The 22,283-nt window shown below is 45.7% G+C and overlaps 1 protein-coding gene across 1 annotated transcript in view; it reads right to left on the bottom strand.

The window, feature by feature from the left end:
* The window catches only part of ABHD12 (abhydrolase domain containing 12, lysophospholipase), a 48,714-nt gene that overhangs the window by 2,167 nt on the left and 24,264 nt on the right, over positions 1-22,283 (bottom strand). Inside the window, exons 3-12 of the mRNA XM_087773570.1 lie at positions 21,048-21,153; positions 18,518-18,637; positions 15,657-15,687; positions 5,754-5,799; positions 4,322-4,451; positions 2,752-2,789; positions 2,479-2,558; positions 1,560-1,642; positions 749-827; positions 331-458 (exon numbers count right to left, since the gene is read on the bottom strand). Of these exons, the coding sequence (XP_087629696.1) occupies positions 331-458; positions 749-827; positions 1,560-1,642; positions 2,479-2,558; positions 2,752-2,789; positions 4,322-4,451; positions 5,754-5,799; positions 15,657-15,687; positions 18,518-18,637; positions 21,048-21,153 (841 nt within the window). The remainder of the gene's footprint in view (positions 1-330; positions 459-748; positions 828-1,559; positions 1,643-2,478; positions 2,559-2,751; positions 2,790-4,321; positions 4,452-5,753; positions 5,800-15,656; positions 15,688-18,517; positions 18,638-21,047; positions 21,154-22,283) is intronic.

The raw sequence follows: 22,283 nt of genomic DNA, 5'->3' as shown, positions 1-22,283 counted from the left end.
CAAGCAGAAGTAGCTGCTCTGCAAACAGCTCCTCCAGAGCACCCAGCTCGCAGCAGAGATGAGCCAGAGAGGAGAAGTGCTCCCAGCTTTCTGCGGCTGCCCTTCCCCGAACCTGCTCTGCAAGGAGGTGGGGAGCTCTGCCTTTGTGCTAAGCCAGCCCCAGTATCTCACCCACTCTGGAGACCAAAGGGGTTTTCAGAAGAGCTGCCTAATGCAGGCGCCTGTTACACATCTCTCTTGCTCCTGGGTGCATGTCACAGTGTGCCCCAAAGCCCCAAGCCCCAGTACCCCCCGCAAGCCAGAGGAGACCCCGGTTAGCTGGGCTGTTACCGCAGTATTCGAGGTAGCTCTGGACTCCTGTAGATGTACTTGTGCCGATAGCCGAGGTCTGTGTGGAATGGAACAAACTGCACCTTGTAGTCTCGGAAACTCCGTGACGTCGCAGCGATGTTGTAAAGCTGAGTCCAAGGGGAGGCAGGTGAGGGACACGTGTCATTCCAAACCAGCTACCCCTGCTAAACCAGCACCCCTCTCAGGGATGGGTTATGGGCCCTGGCTTGACCAGCTTTGCTAGCTCTAGCTCCGTTTCACTATTGATTTGCCACCTCCAACACCACAGAATTTGTAGTCGCTTCGGGCTATGCGTTTCTACATAAACCTTCCTATTGCTGACTTTTTGCCTGGCTGGGTGTCATTCTATCCACACCAGTTCCTCCCACCAGATCAGTTTGCAGAGCCACACGTATACCTTCTTTCCCAGATGAAATGGTACCACCGGGTCATCCTCAGCATGAAGGATGAGCAGGGAGCAGGAAATGTATTTCACACTGTAAAAGAGACAACAATGTCACAAAGGCTCAGAGCAATCCCATCACTCTCCAACACCAACACACTTGGATTTTCAAGGAAACCGCAATGACAAACATGTCCTGTGGGTCATTAACTGCAGTTCAGATCTTGAAAACACTATTATCTGGGCACCATTCATTTGATCTACACAAAATTTACTAGTGAAAGGCATCCTTGTAAAAGCTACTTGCTGCTTAGACCAGAGAAAAGTGGCTCACCCCACTGCAAAGCATCATCCCACAAGATCTGGTTTGGTTTCAGCACTGGAAACCAAACTCACAAATGAAATGAAATTGAATGAAAGGCTCAGTGAAAAGATAATGTTATTACACACAGAGTGGCTTATGCAAATGCACAGCAGAGAAATCTTCCCAAACCTTCAATGTCCCAACGCTACTGTTTAACATGCAACATACACTTGAAAAGCATAAAACACATGCCCCAAATTAGCATCTCCCTGAGTAGTCTCTGTGCTCTCTGTTGCATCTGTCCTTATTAAGAACAACTGAAAAAGAAAGAGCTCCACAGTGCAAAGCTGTGTTGCACTCAGGGCAGCGAGAGTAATCTCTTCGGCAAGTATAATGCTCCAACCAGGGAAAAAAAAAAAAAAAAAAAGAAAAAAGCAGAGTGCAGTCTGATGTCTGTCCTCCTTGATGCTTGCCATGGCTCACTGCAGCCACAGCTGAAACCCCAGCAAAGAGGGAACTCACTTCTCATCGTTTGCAAATTTAATTCCGCTTGTCGTGATGGGGTCAAGGAAGAACCAGTCAAACCCAGGGAAGTATCTGTATATCTGAGAGGAAAAATTTGCGTTAGTGGCAGGCACCAGCAGCACAGTTATACAAACAGCAGTAACAGGCAGGCTACTGCCATGCCAGTCACATCCCCTGGCTGCTGGCTGCGCTCTCTGCAGTGAGATGATCCACGTTTCCACCAGCATTATTTTGCCTCTCCTGTTTCAGACCCATCTTATCAGCCTGCTCAGGAGCAGGCTCTCTGGGTGCTTGTACGGTCAAGGTCTCTAGGTATCACGCTGCTGCTGGCAAAAGTCTTCCTGGAAGAGAGCTTTATCCCAGGGCACCTCACCAGCCCGGCCGCATCCAACACCCGGTCTGGGTGTCTGCTCAGTTCACAGCCAACTCGCAGCCACGCCGGATGGAAGAGATGGCCGCATCAGAGTGAGCTCACCAGGGAAACCACGCAAGCGCAAAGGGGCCACGTGCACGGAGCAGTGACCAAGAGAAGCCCAGCTTTGCCATCGCTTTGCTCGCAGCCCACAAAAGAGCCTCCTGCAACAGAGAAGCTACAACACAAGAAGAACGGGCTATCCACTGCTGAAAGCAGAGTCTTTCTTCCCCTCCCTACATTTACTGCCCTTTCTGATCCCAGTTTCTGTTTTCTTTAAGCAGGCTCCACACATGGCTCTGGTACTGCTTATTGTACTAGTGTTCCCAGGAGCTGCTCAAGTGTTCCCAGGAGTGTTCCCAAGTGCAGCTCTTTACCCCTGATGCTTATAAATATCACTGCTGCCCCACAAGTCATGCAGTTAGCTCAGCTACATCACTTCTGAAGGTTAATTTCTAAGCATACAATTACATGCCACTAGTGTGAGAGCCACTGTGTACTTGCCACAGAAAAGGGGTGACTTCGTGCCTCCTCCCGTATGTTGGTGAATGGAGATTCCAGTATCAGGGCATCCGGGGGCGTTTCTGAAAAGCCGAAGGCAATGTGCTGAAATGCAGGGGTGCAGATAGCCAGGCAAGGTCAGGGTCCACCTTATGAGAGCAGCTGCCACCATGGTGCGCCAAGGAGAGCCTTGTCACAACCGCAAACATATGCGGAAATCTGGGACGCCAGCAGGACCCAGGCTGGGTGGGAAGAGCATCCACCCACCAGACTTACCTCTCTCGCAAAGGCGCCTCACTAGATTCGTTGCGACCCTGGAAAGAAGAACGACGAGTATTTAATGTGGCGCAGGCCCTCTGCAAAGCAGCAGGCTCCAGTGGTAGTAGGTGGCAGAGGTACAACTCAACTGCCGTAATGTCGACCCCTCATGCTGTCTGAGGTCTGGGCAGCCAGCCCACAGCGACTTGGGTTCCTGCAGGTCTCCTGTATCCAACTGTCTCAAATGGCATCGGGTGCCTGCATGAAGTGAACAAGTCCAAGGAAGCAGCACACCACGCAGCCACTTGGAAGGACCTCCTTTAAGGTGGCTCTCAGGCTCCCAGCATATCTGCAGCTGTGTGACACAGCCTCTTACGCCCAGACCACAAGGGCTGAGCAAGAAAGAGGGGAATGCGGGGGTATGGACAGAGCAGTGCTGTGTTCCAGGCAGCTGGAGCACAGGGTGATGCTGCAAGGAGTTTCCATAGCTGGGTCAGAAAGCAGCAAGGTCTCCCCCATGCATCTCCCTAACAGGACAGGGATATTTCCAAAGTTGCTGAATTCTCCAAGCACAGCATATTTCAAAATGCTCAAACCCCAGGCTGGCTACGGTCACCAGGGAACTCAGCCGGGGACCACAGTCCCAGGCCACTCGGATTGCAGTGCATTGGGAAATGTCACGAGCATGCTCTGACCCAGAAAGGGATCCTGAACATGGCAAAAATTTAGAGGAAGAGACAAAGGAAAAGCCTTTGCCTTGTCTCAAAGAAAGCAGGATGTTTAGTATCACAGCAATGAAGAGGCACTATCCTGAAATACGTCCTTGTCCTGGCAACACATTTGTTGGACAACAAGGCAAGCTGTTGTGGTCTCCAACAGTTTAATCTGCACATAAGTCAACTCAAAAGTAACTCTCGTGTTTGCCCTCTGCTCCTCCGCAAATCAAAGAGGTAAGAGCACATGCTGCCTGCTGAACAGGACCCACCTCCAGAGAGCAATGGAAAAGGAGGAAGCAGGAAAGGAAAGTTAAAAATACGCAGGCAAAGGCACTTCACTTTGAACCTCCCCATGCCAGGCATGACCACATAAATATCACAGATGGCCAGCGTGTAGTCATGAAGGCATCTGCATGAGTACCGATTACACACGGCAGGTTTGCCAGGACAGGAGGAAAACGTTTTGTAAGGGCAAGTCACATGCACGGGCGGCTGGTCCTAGATACTCTTCCAGAGTATCAGAGAAGCCTGATGTTCTGCTCTGAAGGACATATAGACATAGGTTCACCTCAGGAAGAGATCAGTGCAGTCCCACTTCCTCTCCCCTTGGTCAATCTGCATTACATTATTCTAAGTGTCTTTTTTCCAGTGTAACCCTCCGGGCAATGAAGGTTCAAGATCAATTCCTGCGCAGTCATTCACTGTAGCCCTTCTCACTCTGTACAGTGCAAAGGGAAAGCTACTCTGCAGCAATTATGCCACAGACTCCAAGCCAAGCCAGCCTGAGGATTATGGCAAACAGCACCTTCATCCAAGGTCAGTGTTTAATGTTTTTCAGAAGTTACTAAGTCCAACTGAGATTAGATACTTACCCCGTGCCCAAGGAGTGTCCCCATATATAAACAGGGTTGTCTCCACTTCTTGCTTTTATCCAGTCGAAGACATGAAGGGCGTCGTAGGTCATTCCCCTCTCTGACGGGCTGCCTATTGAATCGCCCCAGCCTGAAACACAAATGGTCCTTCTGAGAACCGCACAAACTGCCCAGCAACAGCAGCCAGCTCTTCCCATGCAGCCCATCGGCGACTGCAAAGGGAACTGGGAGAGGGACAGTTTCTGTTTTTTTCACTGTGCACCTCTACAATTTGGGGCTGAGAACCCTGATTGATCTTGCAGTCTTTTAAAGAAGGTAACTGCTGGCTGCCAAGGAGTTTTTGTGGGTGTAGTCAACAACAAAAACAAAAGCTGAATCTCAAACACTGCCACACTGCGTTCTTGCACCTACCCATCTGCAACAGCCCAGCTCCCAAACCTTAGCTGCTTTTGCATGCACATAACCGATTTGTAAGTAGAGTATCTAACAACATAAGAATTGGATGCTTAGGGTCAAAAACCAAGCACGTTTCACAAAGCTGTTGCAACATCAGTTTGTCCATGCTGTTCGATCAATGCCTTCAAGCAATTTTCCACCCTCCTGATTGTTTTGGCTCTATCGCTATTGCAGCATGTCTACACATCTTACGCTACGCAGCAAGCATCCCACATCCCTTCTAATACCTAACAGGCAGCCAGAGAAGCAGCTGCCAGCAGGACTGAAAAACAGGGCAAGCTCCTACAAATAAACCTCTCCCAGATGTCTTCTTGACAAAAATGCAATGGATTAATTTCTTTCCTGTATCTCCAGTGGCATTACACTGCAGCCATGGCTTAAATACTAAGAAGGAAAAGAAAGAGCAGCAGATGCTTGACTGCTGGTGGCACAAAGTTGAAAAATGGTCATGGCTTCTGCCGAGGACGTTACCAATTGTTAGGAAATCATTTACTCTATGTCTTATCCCCCCTATCAGCTTTTAAAAAGAAGTGCAAGTTCAGCTCCTTGTGTGACCTCAGGAAAGTCCACTAGATCATATCCAAAAGACTACATCTAGGCAAGGCTACTAGTTTCCAGGTGTGCACCTGGAGGATGCCTTAACTGGATTGCTGTGACAGCATACGTGCCTGGGTCACCCTCTGCTCCTTAGCTCCCAAATCAATGAGCCCTGTGCATGAGAACAGATAGGAGCCAAGAGTCCACCGAGCTGGACATCAGGAAGCAGTGCTACACAGGAAGGCACTGGAAAGAAATTTCTGGAAGTTCTTTGGATACCCATGAGGAAAAAAAGAAGCAATAACCATATCTAATTAGCTGGCAGCAAGCATTTATAAAACAACAGCTCCCCTGAGATCCAAAACAAAGAGCAACTTCTTTGTTGCTTCTACAGTAAGAGACATCTAGAAGTGTTTCGTAATGAAAGAAGCCCACATACCTCGATAATCAAACGTGACCACATGGTACCCAAGGGAGCTGAGAACCTGGAGGGGAGAGAAACATGCAGAAACCCATCAGAGACTTGCACAGCAGCCGTGCTCTTGCCTCAGGCCAAGGTGCAGGGATCTAATTTATAACATTGTCAGCCTGACAGGGTAAAGCGACAACTTACAGCTTTTCGGTGTAGCAGACACAGAGCTTTTCAAACACTAACCATCTCAGCCCACTGGTTTTACTTCATTTGTTTCCTCAACCTTGTATCAGGCTATCTTAGATGTTGATTCTCCCTTTAACAGCTTTGCCCTTAAGATCCACAAATATCCTATGACTGTTTCATGTACAAACACTTTCAGGTTTTCCAGTGAAACAGTACAACTGCTTCATTTATATTATTCAAATAAGCATAAATGTTAGCATAACATATAGGAGCCTGTTTCAGAGGGCTTAAATGTATACATCCAAAACATGCAATTGCTCTATCAAGAAGATTTATGTTACAGCCAACGGTAATCCTAACAAAATCTGTGAAAAGCAAGCAAAAATACCCAATGTTAGATCAACTTGCTTGGAAAAAGTGCCTTGGTAAAAGCAATGTTAGCATTCCAAGCTACCATTGCTCAGGTATGAACTTAACAGCTCCAGGGTAGATTAAAAAAAAACCCAAAACAAACAAGAAGTCACAAAAAGATTAAAATATTGTTGCTCTCATGGTCTATGTATGATACATAATTTAAAAAAGCCATCTTAGTATTACGCTATATTTTAAACCTTCTAATGGACAAAAGGAAATAATCTCATATGTAAAACCAACACTTTATTTCTAGCGTAACTGAAATCTTAACAGCCTGAACAATCACGGTTACTAGTTCAGAGCTCTTTAGTACAGAAAAAAAAAAAAAAAAAAAAAAAAAGAGGACAACATAGAAAAGAGGGGTGTTCAGGTAAGTTGGCAACTCAGCTCCTTTGCTGGGAGGACTATGATGGTGATGGTTTCTCCCACTTCCCTCTAGGATCCACGCAGGACTAATTTTCATACATTTCAGACACGCACTGGCTGTTTCTTTCTCTTCACTGGCCTGTTACATCCATGTTACACCCCAAATTACTTTATGGGGCATGTTCCACATACACGGGGCATGTTCCACATACATGGGGCATGTTACCTCCAAACCCATTTTTGCCCGCACCTCTTCAGCGGACCGCGGGCAGGCTGTGCACAGCCCGGGGGTCCCCGGGGTCAGCCTGTGCCCCGCTCCATGCTCGCCCGTACCTGCGCTCCTGGGCAATGCCCCCCGCGTCCCCGTCTCAGAGGCCTCTGCGGGCATACCAGCCCCGTGCTCCTCTACACTGTACTGCTGTGCTGGGGGTCATCAGCCTTTCCTCTGACACAGAGTAACTGTATCTGTAACTTGTACGTAAAAGCATGACAGCGATTTTCTCTGTAACACCATCTGTATGAGAATTGTTACTACTCGTACTACGGTTATGGCTATACCATGTAATTATACCAAGCTCAGCAAAAGTGAAACCAGCTAGCCAGTGGCCACCTGGTTGTTAGACAATTGCTTTTATGGCTAAACAAGCTCAAAACAGTGCTCCAGGGAGCTCCAAAACAAGGTCAGAAGAAGCCTTACAAGCCTCAGCCATGTTACTAGCAGTGGCAATACTATATGCGCTGGGTTACAAGGCTGCAATTTCCCTTTTTGACAGTCCACCAACTGCAGGCTATTGCTCACAAGTCCAGCAAGGATATTGCAAACCCTCCTGTGGCTCCAGGCTTCTCACCAGGACCAAGCAATAGATTTTCTCGGAGGTGTTTACCCTTGCGGCTTGCCCCATGATAGCCTGCACAGGTCTGAGGGCAGGGAGTAGCTCTTCCTTGTAACATGCTGCCATTACTCGGTTCCTGAGTGTTTGATTTTATAGACAATGCAGCTTGCACAAGGAATAAAATTGCTATTAAGACAACCACAGGATGCAAAGCCAAGTTCAGAACCCCTGTAGCGGTAGGACACCGTTCTCAGAGGGACTGCAGGCAGGAGCAGCGCTCGCTGGTTTGGACGGTGCAGCACCGGGGCAGTGCAGATGCCTGCTCAGGGATCTGCTTGGTGCGCAACATTCGCTGCCTTCAGGGCTCATTGCGCCACACGCGGGACCTTCCAGCGTTAACGGTCGGGTCAGCATTCGTTGCTATTCTTTAAACAACGCACCTGGTGGTACTGGGACTATCGCAGCATACAACTGGAATGATACTGAGTGTTACTGAGTGTTACTTCTGAAGGAGTGTTACTGAGTGTTACTTCTAAAGGAACAGTACAATTTTAACCTTAACAGGTTACATATACAGATATCGGATAGAGTTATACACAATTAGACAATTTACAACAATTTGGGGGCACATAGTATGCATACAAGTACAACTGGAGCTTACACAGACAACTGACGCCTGATTGGAAACGGAGAGAGCATTTCCACTGTCCCACTAGGATCCAAATGGTCGTCTGAAGACGGAAAGCCAGTAACTTCACCTATGTATCACACAGTTTGCCTGGCTGCTTGCTGGCACCCCCCCGAGACTCACACGTTACACCGTGCTCCCCCTTACTGCACTCGGTTGTGTTGTTTCTTGGCACTGGCCATGGGGTTCTGCTACTCCACTGCCCCTCTTTCAATGCCATTTTCCCACTAACAGTTATTTGGAATTTACATTAGCAGACGTGACAGCTTCCAAGTCACTCAAAGCTCCTTTGCTCTTTGCTATTCCAGTCTCTTCAAGCAATTCCTGTTCCTCTTTCTTTGGCTCTAAATCCTTCAAAGGGGTTCCCTTGGAGGTGACAAGGTCCGTACTGTGCGCACTTCCAGGGCAAAGGCCCTTTACAGCAGAGGTATTAAATATGCAGTTGTGCCGCTCTGGGATCTGCACACACAAGTTACTGTTTCTTCAACATCCTCTTGCAAATAACTATGCCAGCATCACAGAGAGGTGTGGTTATGTATATACAACACCACAGTGCAGAATACCACTGCAACCTACATAACAACAGCAGAATAATCAGGTAAAATATTAATTAACAGATTAGGTGCTGCAGGACAGCTGTTTCCATCAGAATCACTATATACCATTTTTTAATATGTTCACGTACATATTGGACCCCCTGACTGAACACGCAGAACACAAAATTCCTTCTTGCAAAATCTGGTTTTCAGCTTTACAATGTGATTTTACTGCCAAGATATCAGATACAATCTAGACTTTTCCAGGCCATTAAAAATTATTTAACCTGTTGACAGTTTACCTGTCTTCTATACGTGTTTGTTATGCTGCATTGGCAGCATCTCTTCTCAGTAACAAAACTTTTATTTTAATTAGCAGCTGTTATATTTAAAAATAGATTTTTACCATCCTCTATTTCTTCTTTAAAAATATTCTGAGTTTAACACATCCATTGCAATCACGCACACAGGACTAAATGTTTCACTTTCAAAGCCAACTATATCCCAGTTTCACTAGAGAGTTTATTATTCAACTATTCCTTCAACTTCTATCTGCTTAATAACTGATAATGTTCTCAATTCAAACATTTTTTTTTTCTTTTTGATCTCCGTCCTAGATTTCTTTCATGTTTATACTCATACATACTTTGCACCTGTGCTGTTAGGGCTGGTACCCACCTCCCTCTGGGAGCTCAGCCCCCGCAGCAGGAGAGCAGCACTGTTTGCCCCGGGTCACTGCTCCCATAGCAGCTCTGCCCTCTTCCACCTGAATATTCACCTTCTCCCCCTGTTTGTCTTCCTGCAAACAGCCCCTCAGCACCTGGTTCTCCCCCTGCATTTACCTCCTCAGACCGTCGGTCTGACCGGCACCAGCCACCACCTGCACCTCATACCTGTCAAAGACCACCACAGAGTGGCCTCCAGCTTTCCTTAACCCCAGTCTGATCTGAGCCCCCAAGCACAGCCCTACCCCCAAATCCTGCCACTCAGCACAACCAAAAGCAGCAAGGAAGCACCCAAGACAGCAGCCATGCCTGCAAAGAGCGTGGAGTCTCCTAAAGAGGGACAACAATGGCGTAATGCACCCCCAGCCAAATTCTCCTCTTGTCAATGGGAGCCAGGAGCTGCACGGCTGCACAAAGCAAATGCACCTGGCAGAGAGCAGGAGATGCTGCAACATTAATCTGCCTGGCTCTTGTCCCGGTCAGCTGCCAAGAGCACCAGCCCTCTCACAGCAGTAAGCAACGAGGATGCCCTCAAGATACCCCCAGGCACAGGCAGCAATCTCCATGCTCACCTAAACCTAGGCCGGCCACATTCAGAACCCCTGACCACCAAATCCGGCCTCCTCACAGCCCAGCATGGCACAAGCCGGTGTGCCCAGTTCTGCTCTCCCTAGCAGAGAGCAGGGACAAAGAGCTGGGATAAAGATGATGAAGGTCATCCCATGCCTTTACCAAAGGAAGAAGTTGATGGAGCCTCCCACTCCTGCACCCATTCAACTCAAAGCCAAGATACAGGTGAACCACTTGCAGGGTCTCATCCCTCCAAGGACCTGCCAAGGCCCAACCACGGGCACCGCGCCGCTCTTACACTTCAGAGGTGCCTTTCTCTTCCAGGGGAAAGAAAAGATGAGGGTAAGGAGGAACAGAAACAAGCAGAAGAGCAGGAGAAACTGTCACTACCACCATTGCAGCTGCCAGAGCTGTAAGGTGCCCACCTCAACCTTCACGATGCAGGGCCCCACACTAATAGCACCCTCTGCTTTAAAGCATGGCTCTGCTGCCCATACACCTTCCTTCCTACCCTGGCGCTGGGCAGCTGCAGCACCCAAACACCCACTTCCCAAGACTAAAGCAGACATGCAAAGCAAGGCCAAAGTACAGCCTATCACAGTGGATACACGAGAAGGAAGAACCTCCACCATCAACATTCAGCTCCTCCTGGTGAAGGACACGGCTGGTGATGAGCTGTAACATCCCCTGCCTGAAGCCAAAAACCCTGGGAGCATCCCAATCCCATGCCCTGCACTAACAGCCTCTTCCATTTTAGTCTTTTTTTTAAGAGTATTTTTCTTTCTTGTTTTTTTTCCCCTTAGAATTAGTTCAGAAAAAGTCTCAGATGAAGCCAGTAGGATTTCAATTGGCTTTGCAGATAACAGACATTTCCTTCGACCCTTAACAGGATGTTTAGTTAACAATGCCAAATGTTTTATTTATAGTAATTACTTACACCCCTATAACAATACCGCATTGTTTCATGTGCTGCTATAAAGTTGGGTGATCTCATGCAGTGGGCAAAAAAACCTCTGCATCAGCTCTCCACTATCCCACCACATCAGTGTAATAACAACCAAAAGCTTCACTGCCAAAGCCTCGATGTACAAGTATGAATTACAGAAGGAGCTTGTGGTAGTCTTTCATTGACAGTCAAGGTAGCTAAGAGAACACAATTCTTGTCAGTTTTAAAAGGTTTTGAGTTGCATTATTCAAGCATGAATAAGTTGAATAATGTGAATAACACAGTGACCCTGAATACACCGGTAACTGCGATAACTGGAAACCAGGCTTGAGCAAAGGATAACTGGACATTTGTCCAGACTGGAAGAAAGCATGCCCCTCAAAGTGAGTTTGTATCTGGTTACTGCTCCACTGCTGCTCCTCCTGCTGGCTTCCTCATGGCTCTGGTTACTGTCTTCAAACACACATCGACTCGGGCAAGAACGATTTCGGATGCCTGCTGCTCACAGACTGTGCAGCAGTGGCAGTCTCAATTTTCAGCGCTGCTGCTGAGAAAAGCTGCTCACATGAATCAATCACTCGGGAAAAAAAGGACGGGGACCTCTTAGTTATTATTCCCCTTCTGAGCCTCTTCGAGACGGTTTCCCCTGCTGCTTCCAGCCTACTAGCAGCACCAGCAAAAAGGACGGCAATCCAACCCGTTTCATTCTGCTGGAATAAGCACGAACCTGGAGTTTCTGGCGTGGTTCTGGTAAGCCCACGTGTGTGTTTGCATGTGAGTAACTGACCGAGAAAGACAAATTAAGCAACTTGTCTATGTTCTCAGAAGCAAAAGAATACTAGACCCAGGAACAGAAACCTTGGGTTTTGGTAACCCGTGTTCTCTATGCACGTACACACACAGAAACACAGAAGCACGCAGAATCTTTGAGTATTCTGAAGCACTGCTACCCTTGCTCAGTCAAAATCCAAAACAACTCCTCTGCCTGTCTTGGCCAGCCCCAAATGCATTGCAGCATAAGCTGGTTCTCCAAAAAAATGACCAAATAGGTCACCATACACAATACTCTCCTCAACCAACTTTCTGCAACTTAGCTCATCCTTTTTTCTTAAAGGAAAAGAAATATCACCTGCCTCCTTGAGGCTGCCAAACAGCATTTTCTAAGCGATCTAAGTTAAAAAGACTGTGGCAGGGGATTTTGCACAAGGAGCTGCATTGCAATAAAGCTTTATGAGTGCCAACACTTGACACAAATTATAAAGAGAAGGGAACGATAGCTAAATTCATAGGAAAAACACAGACTCAGACTCCTCTGAAATGAGCCAGCAAAAATAATTATGGCTCTTTTATAAACATGTGATAAGAGACCAAGAAATTGTGTGCGAGAATTTCAACCAAGAGAGAATTTAATAAAATAAATGACCACAAAAGCCATTAGGCAAGAGACCCAAAGGAGCTGAAGTTGCCTGTTCTCATGTAACACACCATGGTGCCACGTCTGGGAAATTCATTGGGTTTTGTACCAAACCTTCAGCACTTGAGATGGCACCACTCACACAAATGCACTGTGCCATGGGAAAGGGGGAAACCCAGGCTGAACCTGCCTCCCTGACAAGTGATAAAATAACCCCCGCACTGGCAACCTTGAAAATGTTTTATTGCAGCAAATTGTTCTGTGAATAGGCAAGTAGTAGCTTTGTCATCCCGGCCAACTAATGGACCAACAGGGAGGTTTATACTGGCTTGGCCCAACATTTTGCCATTTAAAAGACCAAATGTCACCTTCAAAGGTTTGAAGAGTGCGAGGAATCTGAGCTGGCCTCAATCCACGTGTATTTTCCCAGCAGTTGGTGATGTATGGCATCATGTGTGGCATCCTGACAACAAAACCTGCATTAAGACCAGCGCTGAGAAGAAACAACGGCAGAACAGAAGCACCCATTTGCAGACTGGGCCCTCTTTTCAGGCAAGTTTGCTGCCTGCCTGCGGCCTGAATCAGGGACGTCACCACAAGAGTGAAGAGCTTAGTACAACCTTCAGACTACTATCCATTCCTGCTCTTTCACTAATGATGTTGCAACAAAAAGTCTGAGGTTGATCAAAAGAGGTTTCAGAATGCTAAAAAGTTCAGGAGCACAGGTAGTGTTTTTTTCAGTCCTCCCAGTAATGGGGGGAGACTTTGGAAGAAACAGGCGAGCCCAGGATATCAATACCTGGCTCCAGGACTGGTGCCTCCACCAAAACTTTGGACTTTTAATCCATGGAAGAGCCTTTAAGACACAAGGTATGCTGGCGCCTGATGGGATCCACCTGTCCCAATGGGGAAAACGCATCTTTGGGTGTAAGCTGGCAGGACTGATCGAGACAGCTTTAAACTAAAATCAGCGGGGGAAGGGGATACCGACAGGATTGCAGCAGTAAGCCAAGGGTTGGCATGGCATTGCCTGAGGGTGGCAATGCTAGTGGGAACATTTACTCTGCTCCTGGGAGCATGGAGAGCTCAGGAGCACATCTGAAATGCTTATATGCTGACACACGCAGTATGAGAAACAAACATGATGAACTGGAAGCGTTGGTCGGTTCCCAGAGCTATGATATCATTGGTGCTAGTGAGACTTGGTGGAATGAGTCCCACGACTGGAGTGCTGAGATGGAGGGCTACAGGCTGTTCAGGAGGGATAGGCAAGGTGTGTGAGGTGGAGGTGTCACACTGTACGCAAGGGAGATGTTTGACTGCACAGCCCTTACAGTTAGTAATGATGTGCTTCAGAGCCTCTGGATGAGGATTAGGAGGATGGAAAACAAAGGAGATGTAGTGGGTGTCTACTACCGATACCCCAGCCAGGATGTAAGCACCGACGAGTTATTCTATAGGCAATGAGGAGAAATTTCTGGATCGGTAGCCCTTCTTGTCCTTATGAGAGATTCCAACTTCCCAGACATCAACTGGGAATACCATACTGCTGTGAAGAGCAGGTCTTGGAAATTCTTGAAGTTTGTAGGAGATAACTTCTTGTCACCAGTACTCAGTGAGCCAACTAGGAAAGATGCCCTCTGAGGCTTGCTATTTGTGAACAGAGAAGGGCTTGTGGGAGATGTCATGGTAGCTGGCTGTCTTGGCCACAGTGATCGTGAAATGGTTGAGTTTAAAATTTTCATTGTAATGAGAAAAAAAGCCACCAGATTTGCTAGCCTGGACTTGATAGTATTCCTCACAGCATCCTTCTGGACAAGTTGTCCAGCTGTGGGATGAGCAAGTTCACTGTGCGCTGGATGAAGAACTGGCTGAAGGGCAGAGCTCAAAGGGTTCTAGTGAATGGGGCTACATCTGGCTGGTGACCCGTCACCAGCAGTGTTCCTCAGGGTTCAATTCTAGGGCCAATCCTGTTCAATATATTTATCAACGACCTGGATGCAGGACTCTCTTGAGGGACAGAGGTCTTGCAGAGGGATCTAGATAGATTGGAGCATTGGGCTATGGTTAATGGAATGAAATTTAACAAGTTGAAATACTGGATTCTGCACCTGGGACAGAGTAACGCTGGACACAAGTATAAATTAGTAGAGGAGTGGCTGGAGAGCAGCCCTGCAAAAAGGGATTTGGGGGTGCTGGCTGGCAGCAGGCTCAATATGAAGTCAGCCGTGTGCCCTGGCAGCCAAGAGGGCAAACCGCATCATGGGGTGCATCAAACACAGCATAACCAGCTGGTCAAAAGAGGTGATTATCTCACTGTATTCAGCGTTGGTGTGGCCTCACCTGTGTGCAGTTCTGGGCCCCACAATTTAAGAAGGATGTGAAGGTACTCAATTGCATCCAGAGCAAGGGAACAAAGCTGGTGAACGGGCTGGAAGGCATGTCCTATGCAGAGCAGCTGAAGACTTTAGGTTTGTGTAGTTTGGAGAAAAGGAGGCTGAGGGGTGACCTCATTGCTCCCTACAGCTTCCTGAGGAGGGGAAGTGGAGTGGGAGGTGCCGATCTCGTCTCCCTGATATCCAGTGATAGGATGCGGGGGAATGGTTCAAAGCTGGGTCAGGGGAGCTTTACACTGGACATTAGGAAGCATTTCTTTCCTGAGAGGGTGGTCAAACACTGGAACAGGCTTCCTAGAGAGGTGGTTGATGCCCCAAGCTTGTCAGCATTTAAGAGGCATTTGGACAATGCCCTTAACTAACTTTTGGTCAGCCCTGAAGTGGTCAGGCAGTTGGACTAGATGATCGTTGTACGTCCTTTCCAACTGAAAACATTCTATTCTATTCTATGATGGCGAGTATACAGAGACTGGTAACATATGAAAGAATACTCTTAAATGGTATCTTAAATTAGTATACTAGTATAATCAATCAAATTACAGCTGTGATTAAATAAAACTTCTAATTTTTCCTATAAACTGTGTTGTGAAAGTATTCCTGGCAAAGAACCTGGTTAGTTCAGTTGGAGCTGACAGTTAACAGCAGCAAGTAAGAGACCTTTCAAATATCTTTTAATATGGGGAAGTATGCTCACAACTTACAGACCCCTTTTCCCATAGACGCTTCGTATCTAGAGGAGACTACGAGCCCTAAGCTACCTGCCTGTTGGCAGTGGGCTGTAATGAGCAGTCTTCTCAAGTCTGCGCACATCTGATGTGTTAATGTAACTGCTTGGACAACATGTGCATCCACTTACCTTGTAAAGCTCCACGCGGTGATCCCCTCCTCTGGCGAAAGTGATTCATGAAGAGAAGAGGAGAAAAAAAAAAACACCAAACAAAAAAACCACATGTGAACATTTAAGCTTCCAGAAACAGACTTTCCCAATTGCCTCAGGCTTCCAGTTTAACACAAACATGGCAAACATAAGAAACACCATAACTGCTTTGTCACAGGCTTCAAGGAGGCAGCAAGGCTTTGCTGAGCTATGCAGGACACAGTTTTGAAGTCAGCTTCTCCCTATAAATCTCCTCACAGCAGGTGAAGACGAACTTTTCAACCCACCCTCCTATCTGCCTTTTCCAAAGCCTGTAATACATCCAAAACAGCCTGTCTCTGTTGGCTTTGCAGACCCTGTGCTCCTGCCACCAGTGCTGCCCCAGCCAGTAACCCCTGCTCTCCAAGGTGCGATGCTCTCAGCAGAACTCGCCACGTTAACCCAAGCAGCTGGCCCTTGGATTTTCTCACCTGGCTCCAAGCACAAGGACAGAAAGGACATAGGCAAAAGACTGAGCAGAGAAAACCAGAGTTGAACACTGTAAATAAGTCCAGGGGAAGAATCTGCTTTAACATTTTTTTCATAAATTGAAATCTAGACAATAAAATGGAAAGGAGAGTGAATGTGCCATTACATGCTTTAAAATATATCTACAACATGACATGGCTAATCCACACTCAAACTTTAGTCTAGTATTGATGCAAGAGATTTACTCCCGCACTCATATGAAAACTCTAAAACATTCACACTACGACTGGTTTGGTCAGTGCAGCCTCTAAACCAAAATGCCACTTTCTAGACCTCCCTCTAAGAACACATGCGCTTGCCAGCCAAAAGCTGTCAGCTCCAACTATACTACAAAATACCTAATGAAGCCAAAAAACACTTAGGGCAAAATGCAAGGGGTTGCTTGTAAGTCATTTTGAATCATACAAGTCTGAAGAAGAAGATAAACCTGCTTGAAAAGCCACCCTTGACGTGCACGCGTTGGTGCCTTTTCATGCATTCCTCAAAGTGCAACAGAGGAATTTTTTCTAAGGGGATCAAGTAAATGTAACATTTTTGCCTGAGCTCCAGACCACTTGGGCAAACCAGAAAGCCAAGGCAGTGCCTTTTACTTATGGTTAATGCAGCCTGCATCAATAAAGCAGCCCAAGAGACTAAATATGCAGTGTAGAAACATACAGCAACGTATATTAAAGCTGAAATGGCAAAGCCAATACACCTCCAGCTTCGCCAATATGCAGAGTAAAGCAAAATGTGAAATATGTTATCGATCCACAGCTCAGTACTTTATCTCAGTAGCACTTGGGGGAGTCAAGAAATAAATCTAATCAATATGCACATACCAGAGATACTGGTCCCAAATTACCACCATTAAGCTGCAGAATAGCTTCCATTAGTATCATTTGCTACACCCAATAAAGGCAAGAAAACAAGCGAAGCAGTATTTGAAAAATAATGCAACAATTTGATTAACCTTGTAATACATCAGCACAAGAAGACAAGGTCAGTTTCCAAAAACCCATCTGCTCATGCATTTCCTGGCTCACAGCATGCATCTTCCACACCATGCCCTTGTACCAAAAAAAGAACACTGCTAAGACAAGAATTTAGGTGAAAAAGGGCAACGTTCCTGTGATGTAAAGGCTAGCGAACCTTCACTACCAGCACAGTTAAAACAGAGTTTCTTCGCTTTAGATCATGGAACTTTTATTTCTGCAATGTTTCAGCTCTTGCAGAGTATCTATGAGCAGACGTCAGCTTCAAAAGAATATGCACTGGCACTCAAAACTCAGAAAGGGACTGATACTCTTTGTAAAATGCATATTAGTAAGGAAAAAGACCATGCTCTAATAAATGAACTAAAGCACTGTACCATGCAGGGATGTGGCAGTAAGAACACGATTCTGAGAAACATCCAAGAAGTTTCACACTGCGCTAATGGTTTTCAGCATCCAGCAACAAAGTACAGAGAACCAACCTACTTCTTTAGCTGATACACATGGTCAACGATAAAACTATGAATTTTAGAAATGCTCCTGTTCCAGACAAATGTCCTGTATGTATGCAATAATGAAACAAGACCAGCACATTATCTTCCTCTTTCCTTCCCATTTTCCTTCCTCAGAATTTGTCAACTACTAAAAGAAGCTCACAAAAGGAACTGGGAAGTTTATTTAATGCGTGTAAATCACATATACAGAAGCACTAATACTATCCCATGTCTTGATTCAGAGACCACTATACTGAAGAGAAGTACTTCTCCCTACCTGAGAAGTGTCACAGGCTCCTGGCTTCTAGCAGAGGGTACAAGGTAAACTACAATATCAGATATCTCTGATAACTGCAATACATCTATTCCCACGTTCAATAAATGGAGAGGCATTGTTTCTTAAAACATGTTTTCCTTTTAAAAGGAGGGAGAAGCACCAAATTGCTTTTAGATTTTATTTTGGTTTTAATCATAGAATGGTTTGGGTTGGAAGGGACCTTTAAAGGTCATCTAGTCCAACCCCCCTGCAATAAGCAGAGATATCTTCAACTAGATCAGTTTGCTCAGGGCCCCATCCAACCTGGCCTTGAATATTTCCAGGGATGGGGCATCTACCACCTCTCTGGGCAACCTGTTCCAGTGTTTCACCACCCTCATCATAAAAGATTTCTGCCTTATATTTAGTCTAAATCTATCCTTTTTTAGTTTAAAACCATTACCTCTTGTCCTATTGCGCCAGGCCCTACTAAAAAGTTTGTCCTCATCTTTCTTATCAATGTGTTGAAGCTGTGACAAGCCAGGAAAACACAGCATGAAACAAAGCCATCACTGTTTTGTGTCTCACCTTGTTCCTGCATTGCCGTGCAAGTAAAGGATTACAGGATGGGTGGAACCCAAGGCATCTTCAAACCACAACTGGTCCTTCCCTCGCGCATTCTTCCATAAGGCTGCAGGGACCGTGTGCCTGTACGCAGAAGGAAAAATTACACTGTCCTGTTGCTACTCGGTGTCTGTCACTCGACTTTTGAGTTTTTCTGATCGACTCATTAACTCAGGATTACACACCTCACACACACTCTTCATAAAACTGTCATTAGCCGACAAATGGCCAAATTTAAAAGGCAGTGGCTAGGGTTATTTCTACATTTCCACCTCCATCACCATTGCCTTCAAAACTCAGGGCTGTGCAAGGTATCAATCTTCACAGGCAAACACAAAGCCCAATTACTGAAATTCCGACAGTTCTGGAGAAATAATCTCAATGCCACAGCTTTTATAGCACTTAATTACTTCAATTAACATACTTACACACCATAAACAAGATTCACAGCTAGGTCAGCAGATATTCAGAATAATCTTTGGAAAGCATGTTTGGTGAGTAAGAAGCATATCTGACTCCATAGTCAATCTGAGGAAAAAGAGGGGCTCAGGGTCTGACGAGAAGATCATGTATTTTGTTTTCAGACACCAGGTTCTTGAAGGTATAACATTTTAGCTGGAAAAGCTACAACCTGGAAAAGCCAGGAATTTTTAACTCACGGCTGTTCTTCTGTACATAATACAGCTGGGCAGCCTGTTAGAAAGCATTCAACACTGATGGAATGGAAAGAGAGGAATGACAGACCGAAGTGAAGGTAGGCATTTAAATTGGGTAATTACTCTAGAAGACAAACGCTGAAAGTGAGTACATGCCCACAACCATCTCAAATTGTTGAGAAGGGGGCTAGCTTACAGCTGTCAGACATAACTTAAGTACTCACATGCCTTTCTCCTTGGAAGAAAGACAAACTCCATCTACCATTCCATTCCATCCATTCCTCCCAGATGTAACACTCAGAGGACTAACCAACATGGGCAATGTAAAAAGTCTACCTGCATGCATGCAGCCAGCAGACATTGAGTTCTTCAGGAGGAAAAAAGCCCCAATAACTGTAGGACTCAACTTCTCCAACTGTTCTGCCTCAAGACTTTTGCAAGCTTGTGAATAAAGCAGGCTGAGGACTTTGTTTCAGAAATATACTGAACACAAGACCTTACACCGGCATTAAAGCAAGGCTCCAAACTTTCATGAAAACCTATCTCGTAAGTATCAAGACAAATGACGTGGACTCGAGTTGCCACCACAAGCTGGAAGTTCTGTTTTAGTGAAGATACACAGTACACTTGTAAGGGAAACAAAATAAAAATCTCAAGACTGCAATCTAAACTTATTCATCAGCTTAGCAGGTAGAATTTTAACTGTCCAAGTGAAGATACAAACCATTATTTATTAGCCTTCCCTGGAAAGACTTAACTTCCAGCTTCTAGACATGTCTTTCACCAAAATTCACTTAAAGGGAAGGAACCATCTTTATGTAGCAGGATACCGCTGTCCCATTCCAAAGGTCATATACCCTCACGTGAAGAGAAAATCTCTACTGCATTAGTGGACACTTACAAGTTACACACACATAACTGAAAACTCCAAATCCTACAGCTTACAGATCTAACATCACTGCCTGTATTAAGGAACAGCCCCCTTCCCTCCACACCCGACATGGTGTCTAGCCTTTTTTTCAGGTGTTTGCTGCTCTTGCATTCAAACTGCAGGCACTGCTTTTTCTTCAAAGCTAGCAGGAACTTTTCTGTGGCTTTGAAACTTCTGGTGTTGAGACACAATAGAAAGTGATCACGAGAAACAGACGCAGAAGCTGTTTGAGCTGGTGTAATAATACGGGAAGTACTGAAAGCAAACCTTTTCAGGCAGAGAACCAGTAAGCTGAGCTGATCCTAGGTAACAAGGAGCTAAAATGAATCGCCCTTGCCTAGGACCAGAAAATCTTCTTCGTGAGGAAGGAATGACAAGTGAGCTCTGACACTGTCACTTGTTTTGTTAAGAGAGTAAACTGCATGTTCCATTCTCACCCACTCTCCGAACCTTACATATGTTTTATACACAGAATATTCTTCCTCCTACTCTGAACACTTTGATCCTGTTTTCCTACCTTCCCCCACATTTATTTTGCAAAACAAAATATGAACAGCAGTTGAATGACAAAACTTCTAACTCCTTGGGTCTCATCTGATATGGAGGCATGATCTTCGTAGCAATGCAGACCTGTAACTTTTACGATTCCAAATTATGAAGTTTCTCTGAATGCACAGATTGTCCAATTGTGTTTCATGCATTACTGATCCGAGTTCAGACAAGCTCCAGAGATGTGCATACTTTTCAACATGAACTCGGTCACTTGGCAGAGGAAAACACAAACATCCACAAATCAGAGCAGGCAATGGTTGTCATAGGCACAGCAAAAATACTGGATAGGCAACACCGAGGACAAAAAGAAGGATAAAGATGCACGGCACATACTGCACAGAACAGGCTTCCTTACCAGACGCCGATGGTTACATCCTCCTCTGGTTGCAGGTAATAGTTACAGGTGTGGTTTAAACCTTGATCCTGTGGTCTTTTCAAGTCAATGAAATATGGGACCCTCACTGAAATAAAAAAAAAAAAAAAGAAAAGAAAAGAATATGAAACCTTTTAATTTTTACCTTTATTTTCTTACAAAACTGCTTTACCAAGGCATTGCTGAGTTGTACAGACTGGTCCACTGTGCTGGGAAGACCTTATTCTTTTTGTGTGAAAGGATGAACCGGCTACAGCTGTGACTAAGACATGAACATCAAAGAGAGCAAGGTAAGAAGACACAAGGAAGACACAAGCAACCATCAAAAAAACAGGGAGCAGGCTAAAATTAAGAGGCGGGGGAGACAGACAAAGCTTTCCATGACACACATTTAACCATCTCTGCCCAGTCTGCTTTGTAAATCTCCCAGACACAAGACAGTCGCTCCTGCTGCATCAACAGGGGGAGGGGGGGGTTAGCTGATTTGGCAAACCTTTTACTGTTTGCATCGTAGCTGGAACAGAAGTTACTGACGGGACAAACTCCTGGGATAAAGGGTGCATCCCAGAGCTGTAAGGTGTTTCAGGATGACATGTGGTTTCAGCCTCTATAATACAACAGTCTAAAGGAAATACTCATTATAGTAGCAGACACTACGTTGCTTTTGTTCTTTAAGTGTAAGATAGATTGTGTTAAACACTGTCCTCCTGAGCCTTTGAGGAGGATATGCAGTTCGTTAGCCCACTCTCCAAAGGCTATCAAATAATTGCCACATCTCCCAGACACTGCAGCATTTAAAAGAGAACATGTTTGGCTGGAAACTTCATCTCTTCACGAAGAGATCACTGAAAACAAAATCATTACACCTGGATTCACTCTTGCAAATATTTTATGTTCCCCAATTTACACAACACACAGTTGTTTGTTGCTTGTTATATTCAATGATTCAAACATGAGCAACATCAGGAAAGTCAAACATCAAACATCAGCATTTTGTTTTCCATTGCTTAGTTCACAAGCTACATCTTATAGACACTGTGCAATGTGCTAAATGAGGGGATGTGCTTAGTCTAAATGCTTCCTTTTCCATCATCAATGCTGTACGGCCTCTCCAGGCAGCCTCTGAAACACCCAATATCAAGAGAGACGCTACAGTGATCTACTGACAGTATCAAGCAGTTTTAAGGACTCTCTTCTCCCAGTGATTCAGGCTTTTCC

The sequence above is a fragment of the Nipponia nippon genome, unplaced genomic scaffold, assembly GCF_047370975.1.
Source record: "Nipponia nippon isolate SJK-2023a ecotype South Korea unplaced genomic scaffold, ASM4737097v1 scaffold_4, whole genome shotgun sequence".
In the NCBI taxonomy this organism is placed as follows: Eukaryota; Metazoa; Chordata; class Aves; order Pelecaniformes; family Threskiornithidae; genus Nipponia; species Nipponia nippon.
This window is presented reverse-complemented; position numbering and strand designations above follow the sequence as displayed.